At 39.5% G+C, this 24,025-nt stretch overlaps 1 protein-coding gene across 1 annotated transcript; it reads right to left on the bottom strand.

Annotated features, from left to right (window-relative positions):
- Positions 1-4,177: 4,177 nt before the first annotated feature.
- Positions 4,178-22,541, bottom strand: cpn1 (carboxypeptidase N, polypeptide 1). Its single transcript, XM_075457686.1, has 9 exons — positions 22,129-22,541; positions 19,154-19,350; positions 15,836-15,991; positions 11,550-11,726; positions 11,319-11,430; positions 6,917-7,056; positions 5,771-5,870; positions 4,843-4,961; positions 4,178-4,666 (listed from the first exon to the last, which is right to left on the bottom strand). The coding sequence occupies exons 1-9, from the start codon at positions 22,361-22,363 to the stop codon at positions 4,556-4,558; spliced, it is 1,347 nt and encodes a 448-aa protein (XP_075313801.1). The 5' UTR covers positions 22,364-22,541; the 3' UTR covers positions 4,178-4,555.
- Positions 22,542-24,025: the final 1,484 nt, after the last annotated feature.

The raw sequence follows: 24,025 nt of genomic DNA, 5'->3' as shown, positions 1-24,025 counted from the left end.
CAAAGTCGGCATGAATACCTTTTCAATTTATCACCTCATTCCTGTGCAGGTCAGCACGTGTCCACTCCACCCATACGAAAATATGATCTATGTTTGGAAAGGATTTTTTGTACACATTCTTTATGTAGTGTCTCGCTTCAGTGGTGTCCTTAATTTTTCTTGTAACAACAGTGCTTTTGTCTGATAAAAAGCTGTTTCTATAGGCTGGAAAAGATGTGTTTTATGCAGGTGGTGAAATCTCAGCACGTCAGCAGAACAAGTAAAAGAAAACCCAGCTTAGTTATAAATGTGTTACTGGTATTCTTTTTTCACGGCTGTCTTCTCAAACTCTGTCATTTGGAGACAATTAAATCAGTTTTTAGAGAGGTGAAATCATAGCTGCTGCATAAGGGATTACATGTTTGGTACCCCTTTCTGAGCACTGGTCATTGTGTGCTGTGGTGTGAAACGGTAAATCCAGTTTTTGCTGTGTCTGCAGTAATGACAGCTTCCTCATATGTGGTCTTGTATGTGCAGAACAATAGCAGGAAACAAAGGCACTTGGATGCGTTTACATTCAAGGTTAGGCAAGGAAAAGGAAAAGATACAGAGGAGTCTCAGGTCACACAAACACATGAAAAGAGGCTCACATTCACAAATATACTGTACCTTTATAAATATTTAAATGCAACGCTGCGGTTATTCTATGAAAATCTAATTATACTCTGTTGTACTTAACCTACATTTCTTAGTAAACAGTTCCCCTTTAATTGTATTAAGTTACAATGTGTTAATCAGAGCAAGAGCAGAACAGAAATGATTTTAAGTTGCTGGTACAAAGTTATTTTATCGAACATTCAATTTAGGTATCAATAAATTATCATCATCAGTCAATAGTTATAAATCTTTAAAATGAAATATTGGTTAAGTTCAATAATATGCATCCCTGTGTTGCAGTTTGTTTGAAAAATGTGGCATACAAATGGATTTAAGTATTTTTTTTTAGCACCTTTCAGCATGTGTGTTTACACATGGGTGTGGCGGTAAGTTTGAATGAGTTCAAATGGAGAACTGTTGGTACACAATATGTTTATCATGTGTGGTTGTGTGTTTTCTGAGTTGCATAGTGAAAATCTGTAAGCATATTAAGTAAAAAACTGCTTTCATTTTTACTCAATAGCATTATTCTCATCAAAGGTCAAAACATACAAGTTTTTCAAGTGGTTGTCATGTAACGTCCGGAAAAGAAAGAAAAAGCCGGCATCATCCAGAGTCACATAGCCTCTCCATCAGCTCTGAGTCAGTGCATGTGGGTAGAAACCTGTCTCTCGCAGACCTCTGGTGGGCTTCATTGACGCCACATTTGGCCAAGTGTACATAAATGCAAACATACCCTTTTGTGAGCACACGCACACACATCCACCATACATACTAGAGCTGGGAACTCTCCAGATCTGTGTGAAATGCCAGCTTTGTCTCCTTTCACAGTGGCCACTTTCATCCGAGGGCAGTATGTGGGTCTATTGTTGTCTTTCAATATTGCTGCCAGTTGAGCGTCGCTATAATGCTCTCGACGAATCGTACAATCATCCTATTGTGTTTTCCTTGTGAAACATCAGCTGTGACAAAGTAGGTTTGAGTGGGCAAAAATGAAAATGATTGTGTTCAGTTATTGTAGTTACTGGACAGAAAGCAGAACTGATGTCAGTAACTGAATGAATTGATTATCATGACTCATTTATCATGACATTAGGCCTGATGATACACAACTAATGTCAAGTTGCTTTCTGGCTTTCTTGAAGTTGGGTTTGTTGTTTGGAGTTTTTTTATATGGTCTTTTTACAAAGGGAGTCAGGTTTTATTTTTTTCTATTTGGCTCCTTGTTTGACTTTGCAGGACTGTCATAAAGTCTTAAAGTGCCCCACAAAGTGCGCTTTTCCTCTTTCCTGTGCGTCAAAGTGGAGCTATTGTTGTTCCGTAGAGGTTGCGAATGGCACGGAAAAAACAAGATGAGAGATCTGTGGTCAAGGAAAGAAAAAAGACCTAATAAAATGAAAATACCTAAAAACTTATGCTATCACCAAAAGTCATCCAATGACTCTAAAAGGCCAGAAGTATAATCTGCAAATAAGGAATGCACAGAGCAAGAAAGGTCCAAACAAGTTGGTATCTGGTTTGGATTTTGTATTCTGACCAATACATTTATCACAGAAATATGTTTAGAAGTTGAACTGTAACTTCATGACTTGAGTGGATGGTGATTAGAATAAAGGTGGCTTGTGGTGGCATTTAGCTGTGAACTGCTGCTATATTGAGATTTATTTATTGGAATGAAAAGAATTAAACATATCAGTTCATTTTATTGTGCTAATCTCTGTTATGTCAACCTGTGCAACGTTGTTTTCTGCCACCTTCGGGAGGCTGACGCTCAGTTTTGTGACTTCAGCCTGTTCTGCGTGACTCATTTACACAGGAAAAAGCAGACGATAGCAAGTCTTGTTTTTGGTTGGAATCTGCTTGTTTTGTCAAATAGTTTTGACGTCCTGCTCACGTAAAACGTCCCAGATGGTGAAGTTTACATTCATGTAAACTTATTATATTGCAAGTCTTTGTGAGTGGATCTGTGTGAGTGTGGGGGAATTTGGTGAAGATGCAATCAACCGTATCAAACTGTAAAGTGTCAATCTTTTAGCCAATAAGTCATCTGAAAGCAGAATGTGCCTCCCACAACATTGTGAAACCAGATATGACATCATTAAACACCTTGTTTTGTCTGATCAACAATCCAAAATCTATATACTCAAACGAAAAAGAAAAAAAAACACAAATCCAAAATCTGTTCATTAATTTGTCGCTGGTTTATTTTCTGCTGCATGACATTGCATTGCAATGACAGTCATTGCATCACTACTGAACAGGAGTGACAAGCGTATGAGCAGATTAAGTTACTGACGTGGGTTCGATGAAAAGAGGAAAACGTTTCGTCCCACGTGTCTCTTTATCTGTTTCTCTTTTTTCCTTGTACAACAGTGACATCTGCTGCTCATAGCTTAAAAGGTTTGCATGTGTAAGTGTATTTTTCCTGTTGATTGGAAATCAAGATTGAAAATCTTGAGGCCTTGTGAGGATTGTGTCACGAGGGGGAGTTTTGCTGACATCATTTGGGTTTCACATCAAGTTCATTTAATGCTGTTCTGAGTGATCTCCCTTATCGACAATTAAAAACTTCCTTCATGACGGGTGGGGTCGCTTCCTCGATGACTATGACAACATCAATCCACAGACTTGTGTAATCAATACCAAAGTGCACAGAACATTTTCTGGCAAGATGCAGCAGCTCAAGACCTTACTGAGACCATTATTTCACCAGTACGTGCCCACACAGTTGTTCTGCTTTTGTTTACACACTCGATGTGCATAACACGCAACATATGCATGTTACTCCCTTTTTAGACCTGGAGCCATGTTGGTCTGCTTTTTAACTTTCGAGCCCGTCATGAAGTGAACATGTCAGAACACCCCAGGGTTTGATGAAGCTGTTTTAAAACACTGCTCAGGTTTGAGAAAGTTTTTGAAATAACACCTATGGTCTGGGTGGGTTCAAAAGTATCAAAAAAGAGCGGTGTCTGTTTGATTATGTTTAAACTTCAACATATATCTGATATAAGGTGCACTTGCTGTTGGAACACGGACTAATACAAAAGATAAACAAACTTTTCATGTGATTTCTGTCACGCTATGAGTTTTTGTGTTCTGGTTTTGACTTTGTTTTATGGTTTCTTGGTTTTCACTATGTTCTAGTTTTCCCTTTTTTCATCAGTTTACTTCTCGTTCTTTAGTTAGCTGGCATCCTGTTTTATTTCCAAAGAGTTTGGTCTCGTGTGTATTCTGGTCTGTTAACTTCCTGCAACACACCTGGTTTTCGGTTACTGATTCCTTCACCTGCTCCTTGTTTGAAATCCCTTTCCTCACTATGTATTCTCCTGGTTTTCCTTTGTTTGCCCCAGTCAGTCAGTCAGTCAGTCAGTCAGTCAGTTTTCTCTATGATAAAGTCACAGTTTTCTTCACCTGTCTGTCTTCAGCCTCCTGTAAGTGCTGCATTTGGGTCCATTCCCTCCGTTTGTTTCAGCTGTGAATCATGAAAAATGAACAATAAACGGGAAACACAAAGCAAAGCTATACAGAAATGGTAAACGACAACCGTAAAAACATTATTTTATTTTCTCTTCCAATTGTCATCAAATTATTGTAAACCAAAAAAAAAAAGAAGTCGTTTACACATACAGATCAGCTGTGTTCATACACATCAACATTGTTACATAAATACACCAAGCTTGCACAAATTCTTTAATACAGACAGACAGTTTATATCCACAAAAGAACATAAAGGTTTGACACACATTACCCTAAAACTACAAAGATATACTGTGGACCTTTATCATTTACATAATTCGTATATGTGTATGTTTAATGTGAGACCTTCTGTGTGTGTGTGTGTGTGTGTGTGTGTGTGTGTGTGTGTGTGTGTGTGTGTGTGTGTTTAGGTTCGTGTGATGTCCTAATTATTGTCCGTGTCTCATCTTGGGCCGAGCTTCAAAGGGGCCTTGTGGGAGGAGAGGCTCTTCTTGCCGTTGTGTGGCTTCACTTTTAGATTTTGTTTTGGAGCTGTTTTCATGTAAAAATTAAGCTGTCACAGAAGAGATGGAGAAACACGGGTGTGAGTATGTATATTCAACACAAAGATTCAACACTGACTGACTTGTCTTGGGTTCTCCAAAAACTCATCTATTTGATCAAAATAAAGTAAATATATAGATCCCTGCCTTGAGCCCTAATCTAGGCCAGAAACACCTTGAGACAAACCTGTATAGCCTCAGCTGGTCCCACTGTGATGGTTCTGGTTGACGGGAGGTAACCCGGTGCAGAGGCTGTCACGGTGTAGGTGCCTGGCAGCAGAAGTCTGAAATAGTCGCCATCCACCCCTGGAAGAGCACACGAGATACAATTCATCTTAGAATAAAGATTAGTAAAGCCCACTTCGAATTACAGTAAAAGCGTCTTCTATTCAGGCAAAACTGATTTAGTCAGATTTGAATGTAAAATATTTACTATGCTATTAGGTGTTCATTACTGAAGCATTTGAGTGTAAACAATTACTTGCTGTCCTTAGTGATAGCATTACTAACAGGTGTTTCATTTAGCTAAATAACAATTTATAATTTGTCATGTATTCAAGATGGGTTTTAGGTTTTGATCAAAGTATCCAACGAGATACTTTTAAAAAAATAAAAAATACGATCAAAAAGCACAATACTTCCACCAGTGCCACCAATATGTATAAAAATGAAGTACCTAGGAGCTGTGCTTACCAGTATCACAGAAAAAAACGCAAATAAAGTACATAATGGTACTGTATTTGTTAGCCAGGCTTTTTTTTTTTATTTCAAGGTGCGTTTCCAAATTTAACCAGTAGAGGGAGACCTTTTACTTCCCATTATGAGGACTGTTGGCACTTCGCTTCATTTGTATTTCTGACACTAAAATTTGTCTGTTCCTTCCAAAACTGCACTCTTCTCCAGAGGGCTTTTTTTTCACGCCAAAAGGTGACTTTTTGCATGTACGTTAAAGACTTTTACAACAGTTTCTGGCTTTTTGGAGATGTATCCCAACACTCTTCACCACTGTCCAGGACAGTATTCAACACAAATCAATCTTGCTTTTCAACTCTGGAGTTAATGATTTACAATAAAAACAAAAAAAAAATTGTATAACAAGAAACAGACTCTCTTACCACTGGTCATATCATGATTGATGCCAGCCACTGAGATCTCAGCATTGCTGATAGGGTTGTTGTTCTCATCATACACCATGCCTTTTATCCCATGATGTACCTGAAAAGGGAGAAATGTTCCAATATGTATTCAAGTTACAATTCAATCATTTCTTTTAGCGGTCATTACGATCTCTAAAAGTCCCAGAGTTTGTATACTTCAAAGTTGAATGGAAAATATGTGCTTTTATTGGCACACAGATAGCTGTTTATTAGAATGGTGCAATAGTATCAAATCATATTGGGTCATAAATCACATTGCCGATCCAAGTTTCCAAAGCATTAGACCTTGTTAACCTTCCACAGACTGCAGGCCCTTCCAGTTTAGTTTGTTTAATCAGAATGGTGGAAAAATACATTTCTGAGCCCTCCCTTGTGACTATAGTAGCTCAGTGGGATAAAACCTCACGCTAGCTGCAAACCAAGTCTTTTTTTCACAGTCAACGGAAGGTTAAAAAAACCCTGTTTGTATTACACAGAATTCCACACCACAGATATGTTGCAACTTTGTTCAGAAAATCCATGCCTATTTTTACAAGAAGTTAGCATTAAGATCGATAATGACTCTGGGCACTTGGGTCTTGGTGCATATCCGTGTAACTACAGTTCTTTGCACAAGTGTTAAGCCATCTTTTATTTTTCTTTGGTATTTTTTTGTGGATGCAACTTAAGAAATGGAAACAAATTATGTGTCTGTGTTACATGCTGCTGATAACAAAGTGCCTAACGTTGCAATATAAAATTGGTTCTTTGCTAAGTTTTCTGTTATGTGTGGACACAACACTGGTTAATTCCTTGAGTTAGGTGACTGTATAAATGATTGACACATCAGAGGTAAGGGGCTTGAAATAAATGTTCTGAAATGAATGATGAGTGCTGGTCTTAAATTGAGTGAAAAAGCAGCCTTTGTCGAAAGAAAATGTCAGACCATCAGGGAGCCTTGGGAACTATTGCTCAAGAACACTAAAAAGTCTAAAATGTTACAAATGAGTCTGGCAAAATATAAAGATATGAGGGTTGGCTCAAATCTTTTGAACACTAAGTGTGTCAGTATGTGCATCCGATTGCAACATTTTATGTGTTTATCGACATACTGTGTGGTCTGACCTGTTCCATGTATGAAACCAGGGCTTCTCGGTTTCCCAGCCATTCTCTGGGCAGCGCTGATTCTGAAGGAAACTTATCACAGCTCAGCTCCAGAGTGATCTCAAAGCAGTTGCTGTACAGATAGTTGAAGTCCTGCATGCCTAAAGAACAACATTAGAGAGAGAAATGAGTCCAATTAGTTTTTTTCTTTTTCTTGAAAAGGTCAACACTTTTACTGAGCCATCTGAAAATGATTTCTTTCTACAAGACATTTAATGTGGACTTTCAAACTGAAGTTTCTGGTTTCCTATTTATATTGAGAAGATGGCTTTGCAAAAATGAGGTCCCACTTTTCATCAAAAGCTAATGCATATGAAGGCCAGGATTGGGAGGGGAGGATCAAATGTAACCTCATAGACCATGACACAACACTTGGAGCAAAAGGACTTGTTAGAATAAACATAACGTGCTCCCACTAAATGAGACTGCGCCCATTTTCATCAAATTCAAAAGCTTGCACCATTCAACCGAAAAGCTCTAAAGATTCACATTCCAATGAAGAAACCAAACCAACCCAGACCAGGACTTATACATCAAAGAAGTTTGTATTATTGTTGTTGCAGCTACAGATTCACTGAGCTGAAAATATGCCCAGACAGTTTCAAGAACTTTTGCAGTTTCCAAGAATTCTAGAGCAAAATGTCTCTGTAAATATTCATCAAACCAAAGAGGGTGAACCTAAGATTATCTAACTCTGAATCTGCCTGTGCATTGTAGAGACAAGCTGAAACATAAACCCAAAATATTGGCTTTTTTTTTTTTTCAAGGTACAAATGGGTGACTATTCATTTGTACATGCTGTGTAAACAGTAAGATGAAATAAAGCTGCTTAAAAAGTGTACAAAGAACACAAAAGATAACAGTAACGTGAAACCACAGAGAAATAAAAATTTTGGAAATGCATCAACGTCATGGCTGCAGCTACAGTTTTAGAAAAGTAAAAAGTCTCATTAGAATACCAACACAATTTGAAAATATACTACATATGGAAACAGAATGTGTGTATCTGTATTCACTTTATCTGATCTTTATGTGAACACATATTTGGGGTTGTGAGATAGTGACATGTACTGAGAGGTACATGTGATTTTTCTGCTTCATAGATACTGTTCCTGGTCTCTAAAGCCAAAAGCAAAGGGTCAACACTTACAGCATACAGTGTCTTTTCACCTTAGTTGCTTTATGAAAGTACTTTTTAATGCGTGTCTTATTCACCCATTCACACAAACACACTCAGCAGACTATGCCTTTGGGCATAGATACTTAAACATATGGAGGGGCCAGGGGTTGAAAATGTCTACCCTGTGATTTGTGGCCAACCCCCTCTACCGCAGGAGCCACAGCAGCCCCCGTCATGTGTAGTCATGAAAAGGCCAAACACAGAAAAGGCAGGGGAACAATGATGATAGCACGTTTTCAGCAATCTGATCGGAACTGGTTGTCCAATTACCACTCAGGATTTAAACTGTTTTGTCAGATCAAACGGTCAAAAGAGGTTTGGATTGAAACGTAAGCAAAGCTTTTCCTCTGTTTCTACAGTGTTAAGGGGCAGTACAACTTTTGTTCAAGGAGAGGCAGCTGAACTCACATGACTTTGTTCATCTTTACAAAGAGGCAAGGACATCCCCAGTTTCATTAAAGTTTCAATGACCATTCACTGGAAAAACACTGAAGTAGTCAGCACTGTGAGTAAACACTCTCCAGGCGGTTGTTGGCACTTCTAATCACCTTTAGTAAAGTTGGTAAAGTTACTTCACCCTGCAGAGTGTCTTACATACCTGAGCAACTAAACTTAAGGGGTCAGCGAGCATTCAGCTGTTGATGTGCACGAGGTGAAGAGGTTAAAGGCAAGAGCAGGGTACAAAGACAGAGTCAGTGAGTTCATTCATACTGAAGCACCCTCCATCAAGCAGGCAGGTGGTCTTGTGTGTTGGAACAGGACTGATAATGGCTATACTCATAGGAACTTTGCATGTAAACAGGGACTAATCTGTTATGTGCATTGGGGTAGTGAATCAGTTTTGTACCTTATGGTGCTTGAAGAAAATTCAGTGCGTTCTTGACACAACAGAGTTCTGACCTGCTGTTCTGTCCCCTTTTAAAAGCAGACCTATTATGCTCATTTTCAGTTCTGTATTTTTTACTCTGGGACTCATCTGAAGCGGCTGTAAATGCTTCACTGTCATTACTAATTGTGTATCTTTTGTCTATCTCTACTTTTATGCAACTTCTCAGTCAGACTGAAAACAAAATTCAGCACTGGCAATTCTCATCTGGACCGACCCCATTTTTCCCCAACTTGCACACCACTGTGTAAAGCAATGGTAAACATATAAGCAACGGAAAATACAGCCTGTTATGTTGGACAGCGCTCAGTTTGTTTCAGAATACACAAATGGAGCTGTTTAATGAGACAGTGCATGCACCCAGAGATTCAACTCTTTCTCTAAGTGTTTTACCTACCATCACTTAATTTGTCAATATTAAATGCCCTTTTTATGTCCAAAATGTGCTGTCTCAATGTCGCTTTAAGCTCAACAAAGTGCTAGTGTGAGCCTGCTATTTCCAAAGCAAAGGGGCTGGAAAAAGTGTTGGAAAGCTGAATGGTAACTACATACAGTATGTAGTGATGTTATTGTGCTGCTTGTCCTCAGGTGTGGACAACTCTGCTCTTCAGTGTAATCTTCCTCCATCCAGAGTCATTTATTCACCTTTTCATTCAGTGTCAATTTCCTTTTAAGTTGACTATCTTAGATATCGATGCGGCAAATTTTTTTTTTTTTTTTTTGAGGAGCAGAATCTGAAAACATTACTTTTAACAACATTTGTAACCTCAGAACATTTCCCAGCTACTTAAACTGTTGCCTTATCTCTCTGTCCTTTTTTGCTCCATCTCTTTTATTTTTAAGACTTTTATCAAGTTGTGTTTTCAACTACTTTCTGTCCTGTCTTCTTTTGACCTGTCAGTGGACAGTTACAGTTGAAAGAGAGGCGGGTGATGATGGGGGATGATATGTTCTGCAACTGCCCTACAGAACAGGTAGCGCCTCGTCAATGGTGCAATATAAACCCCCCCTGCACTCAAGTGGGTTGTTCTCTCATCAACTGGGCCACAACTCCTGATCTCTACGTTTTTTAAAACCTAATTTTCCCCTCAATTTGTGACCTTTCAGTCCACAGAGTAGGTCGGCCCATCCGGCATTTGCCAGTATTGCCAGATGGCTGGTACGAGTCTGCGCTTATTTCATCCAGAATTTTAAAAGTACTGTTTGAGCTCCTGTCTCTTTAAAGCGACCTCCCTACAAGCCCCTGTCTTTTGATTGACCAACTGCTGAAAGAAACCCTTGTAAGCTGTATCTCGTGTACTTAGCAAGTAATCTGCACCTGTAACAGATGGCCCTGTAAAGAAATCTGATTACTTTTGGATGTTTTTGCCATTGCTTGAAACCATCCTACTCGGTAGCATAGAGGCAGAAAGGGAAGAGAAAATGCATTGTATTTTTGTATCAGGGGTGTGCTCCATGCTTCCCTTTCTTTAACCAGACCGATGCTTTTATGGTGGGGTGGTGCTTACTGGCATTTTGAAACTCAATGTCAAAGTTCTGGGAATTAGCTTGCATTTGTAATCAACATATGTTCTGTTATTTTAAAGGAAGGATTCTGCATAATGATCAATATAATAACTAAATTCTTGCCATGACTTGGATGATGAGCTGGCTCTTACCAAAGGTGACACATTTAAGTTACCAGCACCTCTCAAGCTCAATCCTGAACAACTACTATAACTGTCAATTACGACCTGACTCGTAGTGCAATGGGCAAATTTGAGGAGTTGGTGCACAAGGCTAACCAGTTGCTAAAGAGATGTGGCTCTGAATTCAAGAACTATTTTGTTTCCAAAAGAATTCCAACAACTATTTTGTTGGAATTCTTTTCTACTCGAAAAAAGAAATTCTAGTAAAAAAAATAATGAGGCTTACAGGCTCAAGTAATTTTAACATTTTGGTGAATATAGACTTTCTACTCCAGCATTAGCAATCGGAGAAGAACTAAACTACTTGTGCTTACAATCTCTACTTCTACAGCAAATTTCAAAACAGTGTCTTCAGTTTTTTTCAACTGTGGATTAATGGTCAGCCCTTCCCTAACAAAGCCCCAAAGATTTGTGAAACATCAATGAAACCCAAATGAAAACGAGTATGAGAGTATAAACCACATAATATAAAGCAGTAGCTCCCTTTCCTTCTGTATCAAACGACCGAGAGATGATAGAAATGGTTTTCCACTATTGCAGGGAAGTTTTCTGTGTCTAAAATAAACACTTTTGTTGATTTCATTTCACAGGAACAGAGGTTTTGCTTACCTTTGGAAAGGGAGTACCAGCTGGCTCCGTTGGTGATCCCCTCATCGAAGAAGTCTCCACAGTTCCAGCCTTTGTGCATCCAGCTGTGAGCGTACGAGTAGGTCCTCGCCAACTGTCATCACATACAAATGCACATGGACCCAATCATCCGCATGTTTACACACACACAACAGATGGCGGGAATGTCAGATGTGTGTAACATCTGGAAAGAATTTTCAATCTGCCACACACCTTTCTGAAGATCTTGTCATCTGGAGTCGCCGCATACGTGGTCCTTCCTCGAATGCGAGGATCTCTTGACTTGTCAAAGGGGTAATTGGCCACTACAGCCCCCCCGTGGAGATTAGCTGACAGGATAAAATTGTAGTTTTGCATCCATTTTATGACCGCCAAAGTCTCCGGTTCAACCTGTAAAGGACATTTAGTAAAAAGATTAGACATAATGTAACTTACAGGACATTCTACCGGGTTTACTACCAGGTTTCCTTTGTTCGGTGCCTCATCATTCATTGTCATACCTCCCAGCACAGAAAACAAAACAACATTTCAGAAACCTTTTTTTTTCTGTTTTGTTGTTTTGGATGAGGTGTCTTTTGTGAAAAACTGTTTTGTTATTGTTCTCTCCGAAATGTGTTTTCTGAAATCTTGTTGCATTTTGTGAAACTGCTGTTGTGAGTTCTGATGTGTTTTTGTGTTTTGCACCTCAGGGAAACCATAATACTGTCCAAATCTAAAGGATCAGTATCTAAACGGGATCAGCTTTTCCCACATAGGGACTCCAGGGTATCACTACAGAAGCCTTGAAATTCTACTTTGAGCTTCAATTTATTTTCTCTGTCAGCACTAACAATCCTCACACGCTCCCAGCTGTATATAATGTTAGGAGACAAGACATGGCAACTCTCCTTGAATACAGTATGTAGGACAATAAACACAGTCTGCTGATCAGCGCCCACTGACCTTGAACACAACAGCTGTAACCAAGCAGTAAGTTATCTGCAAACCTTTAGTAGCATGGGTACATACTTTGAAGTCAGAGCTGCCACTACTGTGTCGAGTTGTGTATAAAGGACTAAAAAAGGATCACTCAGTGGTTCAGTTTGAAGTTCATCTTCGTACTGAAGGAGTCCATATCTCCAAATGCGCAGGCTTCCTTCATGAAGGAGCCTTTTTCCGAATATGTATAAAAGAAATCCAAAAAACAGACCCTGCTGACAGGTGGTGCAAAGCTTTAAAACAATTATTTCAACATTAAATTTACCATGGAAATAACAATTACTAGAGGACAAAAATGACTTGCCCTGCCTCAGTTTTATGTTCTTACGAGATAAAAGAAAATCATACAAATGTTCCTACAGGAATCAAAACAGCACTAGCTGCTTCTGAGTCTTCAGGCATTTCACTGACTACAAACTGACTTTATGTGGAGAAACGTTATTCAATGTTTTCACTACAGCTATTCCTTTGAATGATACATCATCACTCGGCTGAATTACCAAATGCAGCATGACTGTGCCTGCGGGCTAACACAAGGCTTGTGGCTTCATGTTGCCAGCGAGAAAGTAATCCTGACCAGCATGAATGAAACAGCTCTAACAGTGGCACAGTTGTGTCTTCCTGTCTGGAGGCAGTCATGTGGCTGGGACCACAGCCCATAAATCGACGGATCACTGTTTTAGTTTTCCCAACACATTTTCAACCAAAGAAAGGATAAACAGGAAAAAAGAGAGTTAACTGTTGCCCCTTTGCTTGAGTGGAAAACCATACTGAAATGAAACCAACAGAAATTGCACCACTTCCCTGTCAAAAACTGCTTGCAAGGGTTATTTTGAGAAGAGTGAAACCTGCTTTACATTCCTTGTTTAAAGTAATCCTCCTTGATAAGATGTCCTTTTTTCCTTATAAGATATTTATCTTCATCTGATTCCTTCCATCCATCCATCCATCCACCCTGGACAGGTCACCAGTCCATCACAGGGCTGACACAGAAACCTAATTTTATTCTAACTTTAAATATGTTAAGATTTTGGATTCCTCTACTGATAATTGTGGAGACAATGAACCACTCAGATCTGAAAGCTTTGGATAGTCATATTCAGTCTTATTCATCTTTTTTATTCTGTTTGACTGTTTGATGATATATAGTGGCACTCTATTATAAAGGTGGTGCCAACGGAAAGTTTATACTTTTTCTAGCCATAGTTAATATGCACACTCCTTGGTCCTTGGTTAGGCTTTTAAAGAATAAAACTAAAACAAGTAAAAATACAGAAATGCACCAAAAACAAACAACAAGAACAATAAGTTATTACAGTGCCTTGATGTCTTGTCTTACTGTGTTGTTTTTAATGCCCAAGCTCAGCCAAATAGTTTGTAATGTGTAAAACAGTGACTTAAAGCACAATAAACAACAACAGAATCCTAAAATGATGGCTAAAACGAAGGTCACTCTAAATCTTCAGTAGTTCTGGGTGATGTGTGTATCTCCATCCCACGACCCCTCTGACCGTCTAATGTGGACTTTGTGTGCTCATAAATGTGATGCAACAGTCGTTTTGTGACCGTTTCACAAAATGCAGAGGCATTATGTCCCTCTATGGATATATTTTCATGTAAGAAAAAAGTCAGCACTGTGAGACTAATGAGAAAAATCATTAGATTGTGTTCTCATGAATATTTCACATTTTGTTGTGACTGAGTTAAACTCCCTAGTCAAAATCTTCCTGCCAAAGCTTCTAATAACTCCCTCTATGACTGTATTCATACATGCAGTCATCTTGCATGAGATAAAGTCATGTTTACATTTTATTAAACAATTTTATGTACTTCTGTGAGACTGTGGTTGTTTGTAAATGGACTCAGCAGCAGCTTGAATGTACACAGATGCATGCATTCCCCTAAAAAAGCCTCAGTGTCTTGTTCCCAGCAGATACATTCCCATTTTATTCGCATTTTAAAAGCCAAAATGAGGATAGTTTTACAGTAACATACTGTAGAATTCTGCAAATGTCCTGAAAAATGCATTGTTTTCATTTCAGTTACATTAACTGAATAACATTATCCCTTTGGCACACGTGAATTGTGCCATACCTATTAACATTACATTACTTCTTCAAACAATGTCACTCTCATGTATTTTGAACCTATTTGAAAGTGTTTAAATGTGGTGGAAAACAAACACACTTGGATGGGGGTCACCATAGTCTGTGTGTTGCATTAAATTTGCGAATACATTACACCATCAAGGCCAGTTTGGAGGACTTCACAGAGTTAACCATGAACAACAGCCCTTTTCAAAGATAAGACGGCAACAGTCTAGACGCCCCCAAGGATCCGACCCTAATATTTGAAATGTGCTTTCTGGCAGACTGTTACCGATAGTTCAACAGTGAATGCTCTTATATTTCCCTCTTCTGTTCATTTCACACTTCAGTGACCTAAAGTAAGTACATGGTGGATTATAGAGGCCATTAAATCATCCAGAACAAAGCCATGTGTCTCCCAAAGTCAATCTGACACATACTATTTACTCTGGAAAGTCTATCCCCAGTTTATATTCTCAGTGAGGGTTTTACTCGTCTAATAGCTAGAAAATGATCCACAATCAAGGCTTCAGCAGCTGTCCACTGCCACCGAAAAAAAACATATGAGTGAAAGTATCTGTCATTTAAAGAAAACAGAATTACAGACTTGGCCATGAGGGGATGATTTTGAGTGAAATCACAGCTTTGTCAGCTATGTGGAGAGTTTGCCAGTAACTCATGGTTGCAGGTAACGGTTTACACTCTGACGTCGAAGAGCAGGTCAGCTCAACTTCGCACGGAGGCGACGAAAAGACAAAAAAATGTTTAACTGACGCTGAACATCTTCATATACAGAGCGTATATCTCATCAGGTGTTATGAAAAAGCACGAGACAAACTCTCTTCCTCTTGGATCGTGACTTTTCTATTCCCTTTGCTGAATTCCTGCACACAAAAAGTAGACCAAAAAGTCCAGTACTCATATTCTTATATTTTAAAAGATTTAAAGACGCTTTGGTTCCAGTTTATTCGAGTTGGGAGCGATGCTGCAACTTTGCCCTCCTGTTTCATTTTAGGTTCTACTGTAATACAAACGCATCCATCCAAAAGACTTCATGAGCTTACTATAAACTTTCAAAACATGAAGCAGAGAGAACGGCAAGGGGATTCACTACTGACTGTTTAAATTCAAGGACATTTTCATTATATTTACCTAAAGCTCAGCTGGCATTTAAGTCTGATCCTGGGCAAAACACACCAATTTGTCTATGTCAACTAAGTTAAAGCCAATACAACAAAGCTATTCTAAGGCTGCTTATTATTCAGTGCATTCTCACGCAAGCATGACAACTGCACTCCTCCATAATCCTTACTCCCTTTTTCTTTCTCACCCACTTAAGATCTTACCCACACATATTTGCACTTATTTCCCTTAAAGACGTGAGAAACGGATATATAAACAGGGTCTTGCGTATGTGTATCCAGTAGCACTGACCTGCATCTCCCAGTTGTCTGGCAGAGGAAGGTGGTGGTTTCGTCCATTGGTTTTCTCGTAGTAGTACATGAGGGCATTCAGGTCTGGAAAGTTCCGGTTCAGATCAGTTTCTCTGGAATTTCCTCTGCCCACTAGATAGCCATTTAACTCTGGACCCTGTTGACACACAAACACACAAAAGCAGCTATTGGGTAACTTTGTACTTTCCTAATGTAATGGTTGTTTTGATATTGCTTGGAAGCGGCATAGGAAAACCAATTTGATTACTCTTGACTTGCAAACGCTGTTTGTATTCAGCAAAATATTTTCCTTTCTAGAAAACTTTTCAAGAAAATCTGACTGTTCCTTAAAAAAAGAGCATCCAGCTGACAGAATATCTTACAATAAGAAGCTTTTAACATTGCACGTCAATATAAGCCAGCTTGATAAAAAGCGCTAAATGTTTCTCTCCTTCTATCAGCTGAATACAGCCGAATTCCCATTTTACATCAAGTCTGTAAAATATTGAATGGGGTTCAACCTTTCATTGATCTCATATTACCCTAAATTACAATTTCAGAACTTTATTTTGGGAGGATCTACTAGACCACGTTCAAAGGCTTTAATGTTGGAAAAAAAAAAAGTTTCCATACAGTACATTGGTGGAGGTTATCGTGTTAACTCCTGTCTGAAACACTTTGTTTAGGCTCCTGTCTCTTTAAATACTCCACTGGACAGCCAGTCTACCCAGTTTATTGGTCATCAGATTCATTGTTTTATTTTAATTTGTTGTTTTAGGCATGCCAAACAAGCCCCTTGGCAGCCATTATGTAAATTTGATTCACAGTGACGTAGATAACCTAACTTAAAGGGTAAAAAATGCCTGGACTACAAACAAGGTATTTAGGTCAGTTTCTGAGCTTTGTCTTCTGTGGGAGAGTGTGTTTTGTGGGAAAGTTTATGCTCACCATTCGCTCCAACTGTCACACCACAATACCCAACACACCAGGCACTTTGGTGTCATTTCAGCTGGCCGTGCCCTTCCCTGACTTTTGTAATTTATCATGCGCTGCATAAGTGGCAGACGGAGCTACGGGGAACAGCGTTCGAGCATCTGTAAGCATCTGTACAACCCATCAAATCTCAAGAAAATAGAAATGTTGCAAATGTTACAAAAACATTAAATACAACTTAAATGTAAAGCAGAGAGGTTGAAACTGTGTAGTTACATTTGTGCATAGCCTACATAATGTTCTCCCAGTACAACTCCTGCTAATACTATTCCTGCTTTGTCAATTTCTCAGTAGTGACACTTCCTGTTTTTGATGAAGACTGCAGTGAGTAAAGCGTAAAACTCTGCAGCCGGAGGAACAGTTCTGAGAGGAAATCTAGCTTAAGTGGTTTGGTCTTTATAACTTTGCTGATATTTTACAACCACAAAAGCTATGCTGCAAACAAGGAAGGGGAAGACCTCAAAAAGCACAATATGTCCTCATTGAGATAAGCTACATGTTAACTTGCAGTCCCCTTTAAGCTGAATTTTTGATTTTAAACCAAACTGTTACCTGTTAGTCAAAAAGTCTGAAGTGACTGAATCCTGTTTCTTTTTTGTTTCCTTTCACACAGTGCAGAGCTTTCTTCTAAGTAACAAACCAGTAGATGGACGGTCTGTTTTCCATCAGAGATGACTGTCAACGCTGTTCCATAAGGCAACTCATTTACATCTCTAACAGCTGCTTTGATGTAAAAGTTTGTGTTACTCTTGTGTTCCAAAGAAAATGCAGTAGCCAGACATTGCCTTTTAGGGGAAGTACAGGGGAAAAATCACAAGATTTGTAAGGAGAGACTTTTTATAGGAACAAACTCACAAACTGAATAGTTGGTAAATCTGGCAACAATGGAACTAAGCAATAATAATAATTCTAATCTTTGTCTATGTGGTATTTTAAAAAGATTCACAGGACAATAAAATCGAGTAAAACATCAATCAAAGGAGGCAGCAAATTCAACAACAGCGAGAAAATAAAAACAGAAGTATGAAAATGAAAATGAAATTGAACTGAACCGATAGAGTAAAAGTCACGAAAAATCATGAAAAGTCAATAAACCAAATAAAATCAGATAAGGCACTCTAAAAAGTATGTTTTTAGGGAGTAATTTAAAACAGATCGTTGATTGTGCTGACCAAATCCCTTCAGGCAGCTCATTTCACAACTTTGGCACTTTTACCACAAAACCACCATCACCTCTGGTTTTTTGCTGTGCTTCAGTCAAAGATAAGAGCTCTCTGCTAGAGGCTCTCAGAGTGGATGCAGGCTTGCATAAGTAGAATAGAATAGAATAGAATAGAATAGAAAAATACTTTATTCATCCACCAATGGGGGAAATTCAAAGTAGGACATAATCCTTAGTATGCTGATGTTAGCGTTGAGTTCAAAGCAATACTGTGCAAAAGTACGTTCTCAGCAGCCTTGGAATTTTCCTTCTTGTTTGCGTACAGCGAGATGACCTTTTATCTTTGAGAGTCATCCTAAAACACGTTTACTGATTTAAGCTTCAAAACAAAGAATCCCTTCTTTGATCATACGTTCCAAGTAGGAATTTGTTGCACAACAGGGTGCCTCTTGAATGATTTTCCAGCCTTTAAATGCAAGGTTTTCTGACCTGTTTAAGGCAGCTGAAACAGAACTCTATGGCCACTCGTGCCAAAAGAAATTTTGTACCGTTTCTGTTTTGCCTCAAAAGCAAGAATGATTAGCCTGAACCAAAACCATGCCATCCAGGATGCTGGAAAACAAAACAACCTTCCCATTGTTGCCCAGATGCTGCTGCACCCAAACATCTGCTAAATAACAAATCATAGTGCAGTATGCATGAGCGTTTTTAGTGACGACTGTCATCTGTGATGTGCCTGCCTCTGGACATATGATTAGTGTCAAAGACATCGTGCACACGTGTTTGTGTTAGAGTAGGCTGCATGTGATCCGCTGTTTCAAAGTCCACAATTATCCCTTTACACAAGAAAACAATGGGAAAAAATTACCTGCTTTGTCAGCTGTGTTTAAAACACACATTCATATCAAATCAAAACAGATACCTTGACACTGAGTGTGAGTGATATCCTGTTATTTGACATATAAATGTTTAGTTTCACTCAGGAACCATAACATTTCTACTCCACTGGCAAGAAGGAGGAAAAAAAAGTGGATCCCCCCCTTTATAAGAAGCAAATGATTGCCCAAGGAAAACAGCTGACGGTTTCCCAATGGGAGATTTTCCCTGGTTTTCTTTCGGCACATGGAAGCAAAAAGCTCACATGTATGTGAGAGTTTACATTACCTGTCTGGCTGCCACTTCGTAGCCATCGGGGTTCATGGAGGGCAGGATGTGGATGCGTGTGTCATGGATCAGCCTCGTGATCCGCTGGTTTCCAGCCCTATACTCCTCGCATAGAAACTGGGATAACTTAATGAGGAGCTCGCGTCCAAGCACCTCGTTGCCATGCATGTTGCCCACGTACTTGAACTCAGGCTCCACTGGGGGAAGAAGCAGACAAGCGGAGGAAAAAGGAGGTTAAAAAGCCTCACAGAGCTGCTGTGCGTACCATTTAAAATGAGAATGAGAATGAGTGAGAATGAGCACATGCAAACATTTACCCTCATGCATCTGGAATCTTTCGGTACGCTGACTTTTTCATGTTTAAATGGTTCATTCTAACGGGTTTTCATTGAGTCTTCTAAATGTAGCACAATTCAAATGTTGTCAGCAGCTTCTCATTACCAACTTGAGTGATTTGCTTTCACGTCATTTATCAAGCTGCCTGACTAACAGTGATTAATGGGAGACATTTTGAGATAAAACTACTCAAAATAAAAACTGTCTCGACTATCTTGATTAAAAGGCATCAATCAATTTTTGTAAAACTAGCCAATAACATTGTTGGATTAAGAATGCATTTTTTTAAACTTTTTAAATACATCTCAACACATCCCATCCCATGTAGTTTCCACAATACAGTTTAGCCGGTCAATCAAAGATTGATCCTATCAAGCACCAGCATCTGACTGTGCAAGTGCCAGAAACAGTTCCTCAAATGGCCACTTAGCCTATAGCTAATTCCCCTTTCGAGATTATGATTTACTGAGGGAAATTTGGTATAAGTCACCTGTTTAATCTGTATTGAAGTTTACATTTTTTTTAACTACTGCAGCAACCCGATTTCATAACAGATCAGTGTTACAGTAATTCAATAAGTGGTCAAATACAGAAGAATTTTGACCTTTCCCTTACTTTGTTCTCTACATAGTTACAGTTGAAGTTTCGGTTAGTTAACACAACAACTTCAAGATCCATTTTCCCATCTAAATAGTATTTATTTGGCCTCAAGCACTTATAAGGAGACACCTATCACAATGTGTTAGGCGGTCATTGTACTTTTCTTCTTCCCGAACATTGATGATTCATTATTTTTCTACCACTCTCACCCATTAATGGTAAGGTCTGGTGTTAAAAGTATGTGGTTAGCTCTAGATGTTAGGAACCACATAGCTACGCGGTTACAATAATCCTGATACTGGCTTACATATTTTCCTATTCATGCATTGTGATTCCTATCATGTCTTCTGAATGTTGCAGAATTTGTGCACCTCCCAATCATTTGAGAATTGATTTTGATGTGGTGTTGCCAGTGTCATTCATCTGTAAACTATGTAAGGGCCCAGAGTGAATTGCAAGACTGTGGTAACGTTTTACCTAATTTCTTGATAAGGATACTTTCAAAGTTCCAACAAGGGGGAGCTGAGGAGAGGGAGTCTGATTACAACTGATTGCATTATTTGGGATAAAGTCATCTGGCATTCTTGTGGGTATATGTGAACCACCAATCCAAAGAAAACCTTGCCCTCTGTATCGTGTTTCCTCCTCCCAAAGGTTCTTTCATTAATAACTGCTGAAGTGCTGAAAGAACTAGGACCCAAATTAGCGAAACTGCAGGACAAAGCCGCTACTCGAGACCGGCTTCAAGTGGTTTTACTCCAAAACAGCAATTTGAAATTGTTTTTTTTTTTTTTTATCATTTAATTTCTGTTGCTCAAAACAGGAAGGAAGTCTTGTTTTTTTGAGGGGGTGGGGTGTTGAGAGGTTGAGTAGCCACTTCCAAATTTATCAACGCCCTTCCCTAATTGCTTCAGGCACCCAAATGGCAGCTTGGCCAGTGCTGTTCACCTCCTTTTCTTTAACACAGAGCCAACTGGCCTGGAGTTCAGAAAACAGTAATGGCTCCACTGTGTAGCTTTTAAAAAAAATCCCACAAACTCTCAGCAGCAATGTGAAAGACATGAACTTCCTAAAGGGTAGAGCAGGGTCAACCCAGACCAGACCTTGGGTCACTCCCCTACGTGAAGTGTACTGTTCCTGTTTTTCACCCTCAGTCACCTTAGAGCAGAACAGGCGTACATCCTTCTATTCTAAAGAAGGAAGCCTCTACGTGTGCAGACATGGAAAAAAATGCAAGCTTGGCTACAACCAAAATAGCATTCTCCAGTTGTCTGGCTATTTTTCAAATAGTTACTAATTCAATTACAAGAATGGAAAAATCTCTAAGGTTGCTTACATGATATGGCCCTTCAGTGTATAACACACTCAAACACTAGGTATAGTCATGATGTTTTACAATTTGCAACCAATATGCAATATAAACACCTGAAGTGGTGAATCAGTGGTTTAAAGGGGGTGGGGGGGTTGAGTCTAACCTTGTTGACTCTAAGTGAACTACTTAAGTCGTCTGCTCAGCTTAGAATAACACCCATTTTGTCAGCGATCCGATGGCAAAAGAATTGAAATGAAACACAGATGTTAACACAGTTCTTTCACTTTTGCCTTTTCTTTCCTCACTTTGGATTTTCCACAGCTTGTTTATCAAAGACGCCAGCTTTTGAATCACTCCTCCTTTTTGTCTTCTCTGTTAAACCCCAGATTTATTCAGCTCCATAAAGCCAAAACAGAAAGCTTACATTTAATCTCCTTGGGACAAAACCAGAGCCCCCACAAGCTGCTCTGTCTTCTGCCAGCTATGTTCTCACTCGAGAAAAGTATATAACAAATGAGCATGCACTAACACGGCCTGTGCATTTGAAACCCATGATCAAATCAACTACATATATGGTCCACTTTGATCTATTTAATCCCCAATCTTGACGACATGCATGTTAATTTAAAAGCACTTTTCATTTTCTTGAAAAAATGCACTTTTGATCTCTTTTTGTTAAATGCCCTTCTCCTTTGGACTGCCAAACAATGAATCAGGTGTTACTCACATGCTTCGTGGATGCCCGGGTTGTCACTGAACTCCAGCACATAGAGGTGGCGCCCCTCCACGCTGCGCCCGATGCTGTAGACTCGTGAGATGTACGGGCATTCCATCTGCACTGCAAACAGAGCTCGCACCATCTCCTCATATCGGTGATGCTTGAAGTCCGAACTGGACGCGAGGAGTCCCGTCACCCCCAGCAGGAGAGCACGGAGCCAGGGGAGAGTCCACCCCTGCAGCATTATCCCTCAGCCCAGGGTGTGCAGCACAGGAGAGGCTGGAGAGGATGCCCACGGCTATGCAAAATGCAATTTCAGATGTATTTATCTCCTCACATGCCAAACATGCTGCTTACTGCTCTTTTCCTTTCTTGTTCCCCCTTTGGCTCCTGCTCTCCCTCTGCCTCCTCCTACAAACAGTCCTCACATTGAAGAGCAAGTAAGGACAGCCCCCTGCTCCCTCTTTGTCTCATTCTCCTCCTCCAACAGCTGCTTCTCTCCCTGTCTCTTTCCCTTTGGGTCCTGTCAAGTACATGCTATTTGCTTTATTAGTGCTTCGAATGCTTCTGCTTCAAGCAGTTCGCTCCAAAGCCCCTCTGGGCTCTCTGTACACACAATCTGAATTTCATTCTGTCTGTGAGACACTCATTTTCGATCCCGTTCTTTGTCTTTACCTCAACTTATATGCTCCCTTCCTGGGAAAGAGGGGTTGTTTCCACGGTGCTGCCTTCCCCAACCCTACAGCCCTCAATCATCCATTCATTAACTCTTAAGTCAACACACTACCCCTGTGCCTGAATGTGTGTGTGCAAGCGTGTGTGCACGTGTGTCTGGGCTACTTGGATGAATCAATGCAGAAGCTCTTTCGCAACCAATGCACTGGTTTTGTTGCTGTTCCCCAAAGCGCACACACATAGGAAAACATACCCGTGCTCCTATGTCCCTGAGAGGGAAGACCAAATGCTGCAATTAAACTTCTTAAAGACACAGGTTGATGCCAAGACACATGCACCCCCACAAAGACACACACAGACCTATACGGCCGGCTGTGCAAGGGGTGCTGTCAATCAAACCTGCTGGAGAAAAGAGGAGCTTTTTACCTCGCAGAATGTTGTGCAACCGCTTGTGGAAGTTAAAAAAAAACTGAGAGGGGAAAGCAAGAGAAAGAGGAAAATTGAGCAACAGGAGGCTCAAGAGGAAAAGACACAAAGGGAGGAACTGACGAGGATGTAGAGAAAGCAGGAGAAAAGGGATGAGGAAGAGAGACTTCAGAGTGAAGGGACTTTTCATGAAATCATGAAAATCAGCTTTACTGTTTTGAATCTTCCTAAAATCACAAAGTGTTTTACACTTTTGTGTCTGAAACTGTCTCACATTTGCACATGTGACATCATTGTCTTCAATGCCTTAAACAAGCTAATGTTAGTCCTGTTAGAGATTGTATGGGCTTCCTCTTTTTTTTGTTCTTATTGTTTTTTTTTTGCTTTGTTGTTTAAATGCGGTTTGATCAAAGTTCTGTTCAGTTTGCCAGTCACCTTCACTTCTCGGTACAATGCCAACATGCACAACAAGTATTTTAAGCTTAGTAATTGTATAATTAGTATAGTAATTGCAGGAAGATGCCATTAAAACAAAATGATTGATAATGATGACTGGCACTGCATCCTTAAAAACACACAATAAGGTTATCTTGACAATTGAAGTCAAAACGTCACGCTTTATTTGAGTACAACAGCCTATCCCCCTACTTTAAGTTCAGTGTAACCAAATAAAAAAGCTGAGGTCAAACCAGAACAACTGTACAATGTTTCCTCATTATTTGCTAACATTTTTGTCAGTATTATCACTGTTTTGTAGTAACAAAGAGGCTTTTCTACAGGAAACAAGTTATCTGTTGTCACTCAG

Source organism: Odontesthes bonariensis, chromosome 23 (genome assembly GCF_027942865.1).
Source record: "Odontesthes bonariensis isolate fOdoBon6 chromosome 23, fOdoBon6.hap1, whole genome shotgun sequence".
NCBI classification, from domain to species: domain Eukaryota; kingdom Metazoa; phylum Chordata; class Actinopteri; order Atheriniformes; family Atherinopsidae; genus Odontesthes; species Odontesthes bonariensis.
Note: the sequence above shows the minus strand (reverse complement) of the source record. Positions and strands in the feature narration are given on the sequence as shown.

Excerpts from the sequence above, each read along its gene's own strand:
- cpn1 (XM_075457686.1), bottom strand. The coding sequence starts at position 22,363 with ATGCTGCAGGGGTGGACTCTCCCCTGGCTCCGTGCTCTCCTGCTGGGG. Across the intron at positions 11,431-11,549 it reads ATGACAAGATCTTCAGAAAG|TTGGCGAGGACCTACTCGTA; the intron begins GTGTGTGGCAGA and ends ATGTGATGACAG. Across the intron at positions 4,667-4,842 it reads GACCAGCTGAGGCTATACAG|CTTAATTTTTACATGAAAAC; the intron begins GTTTGTCTCAAG and ends CTTCTGTGACAG.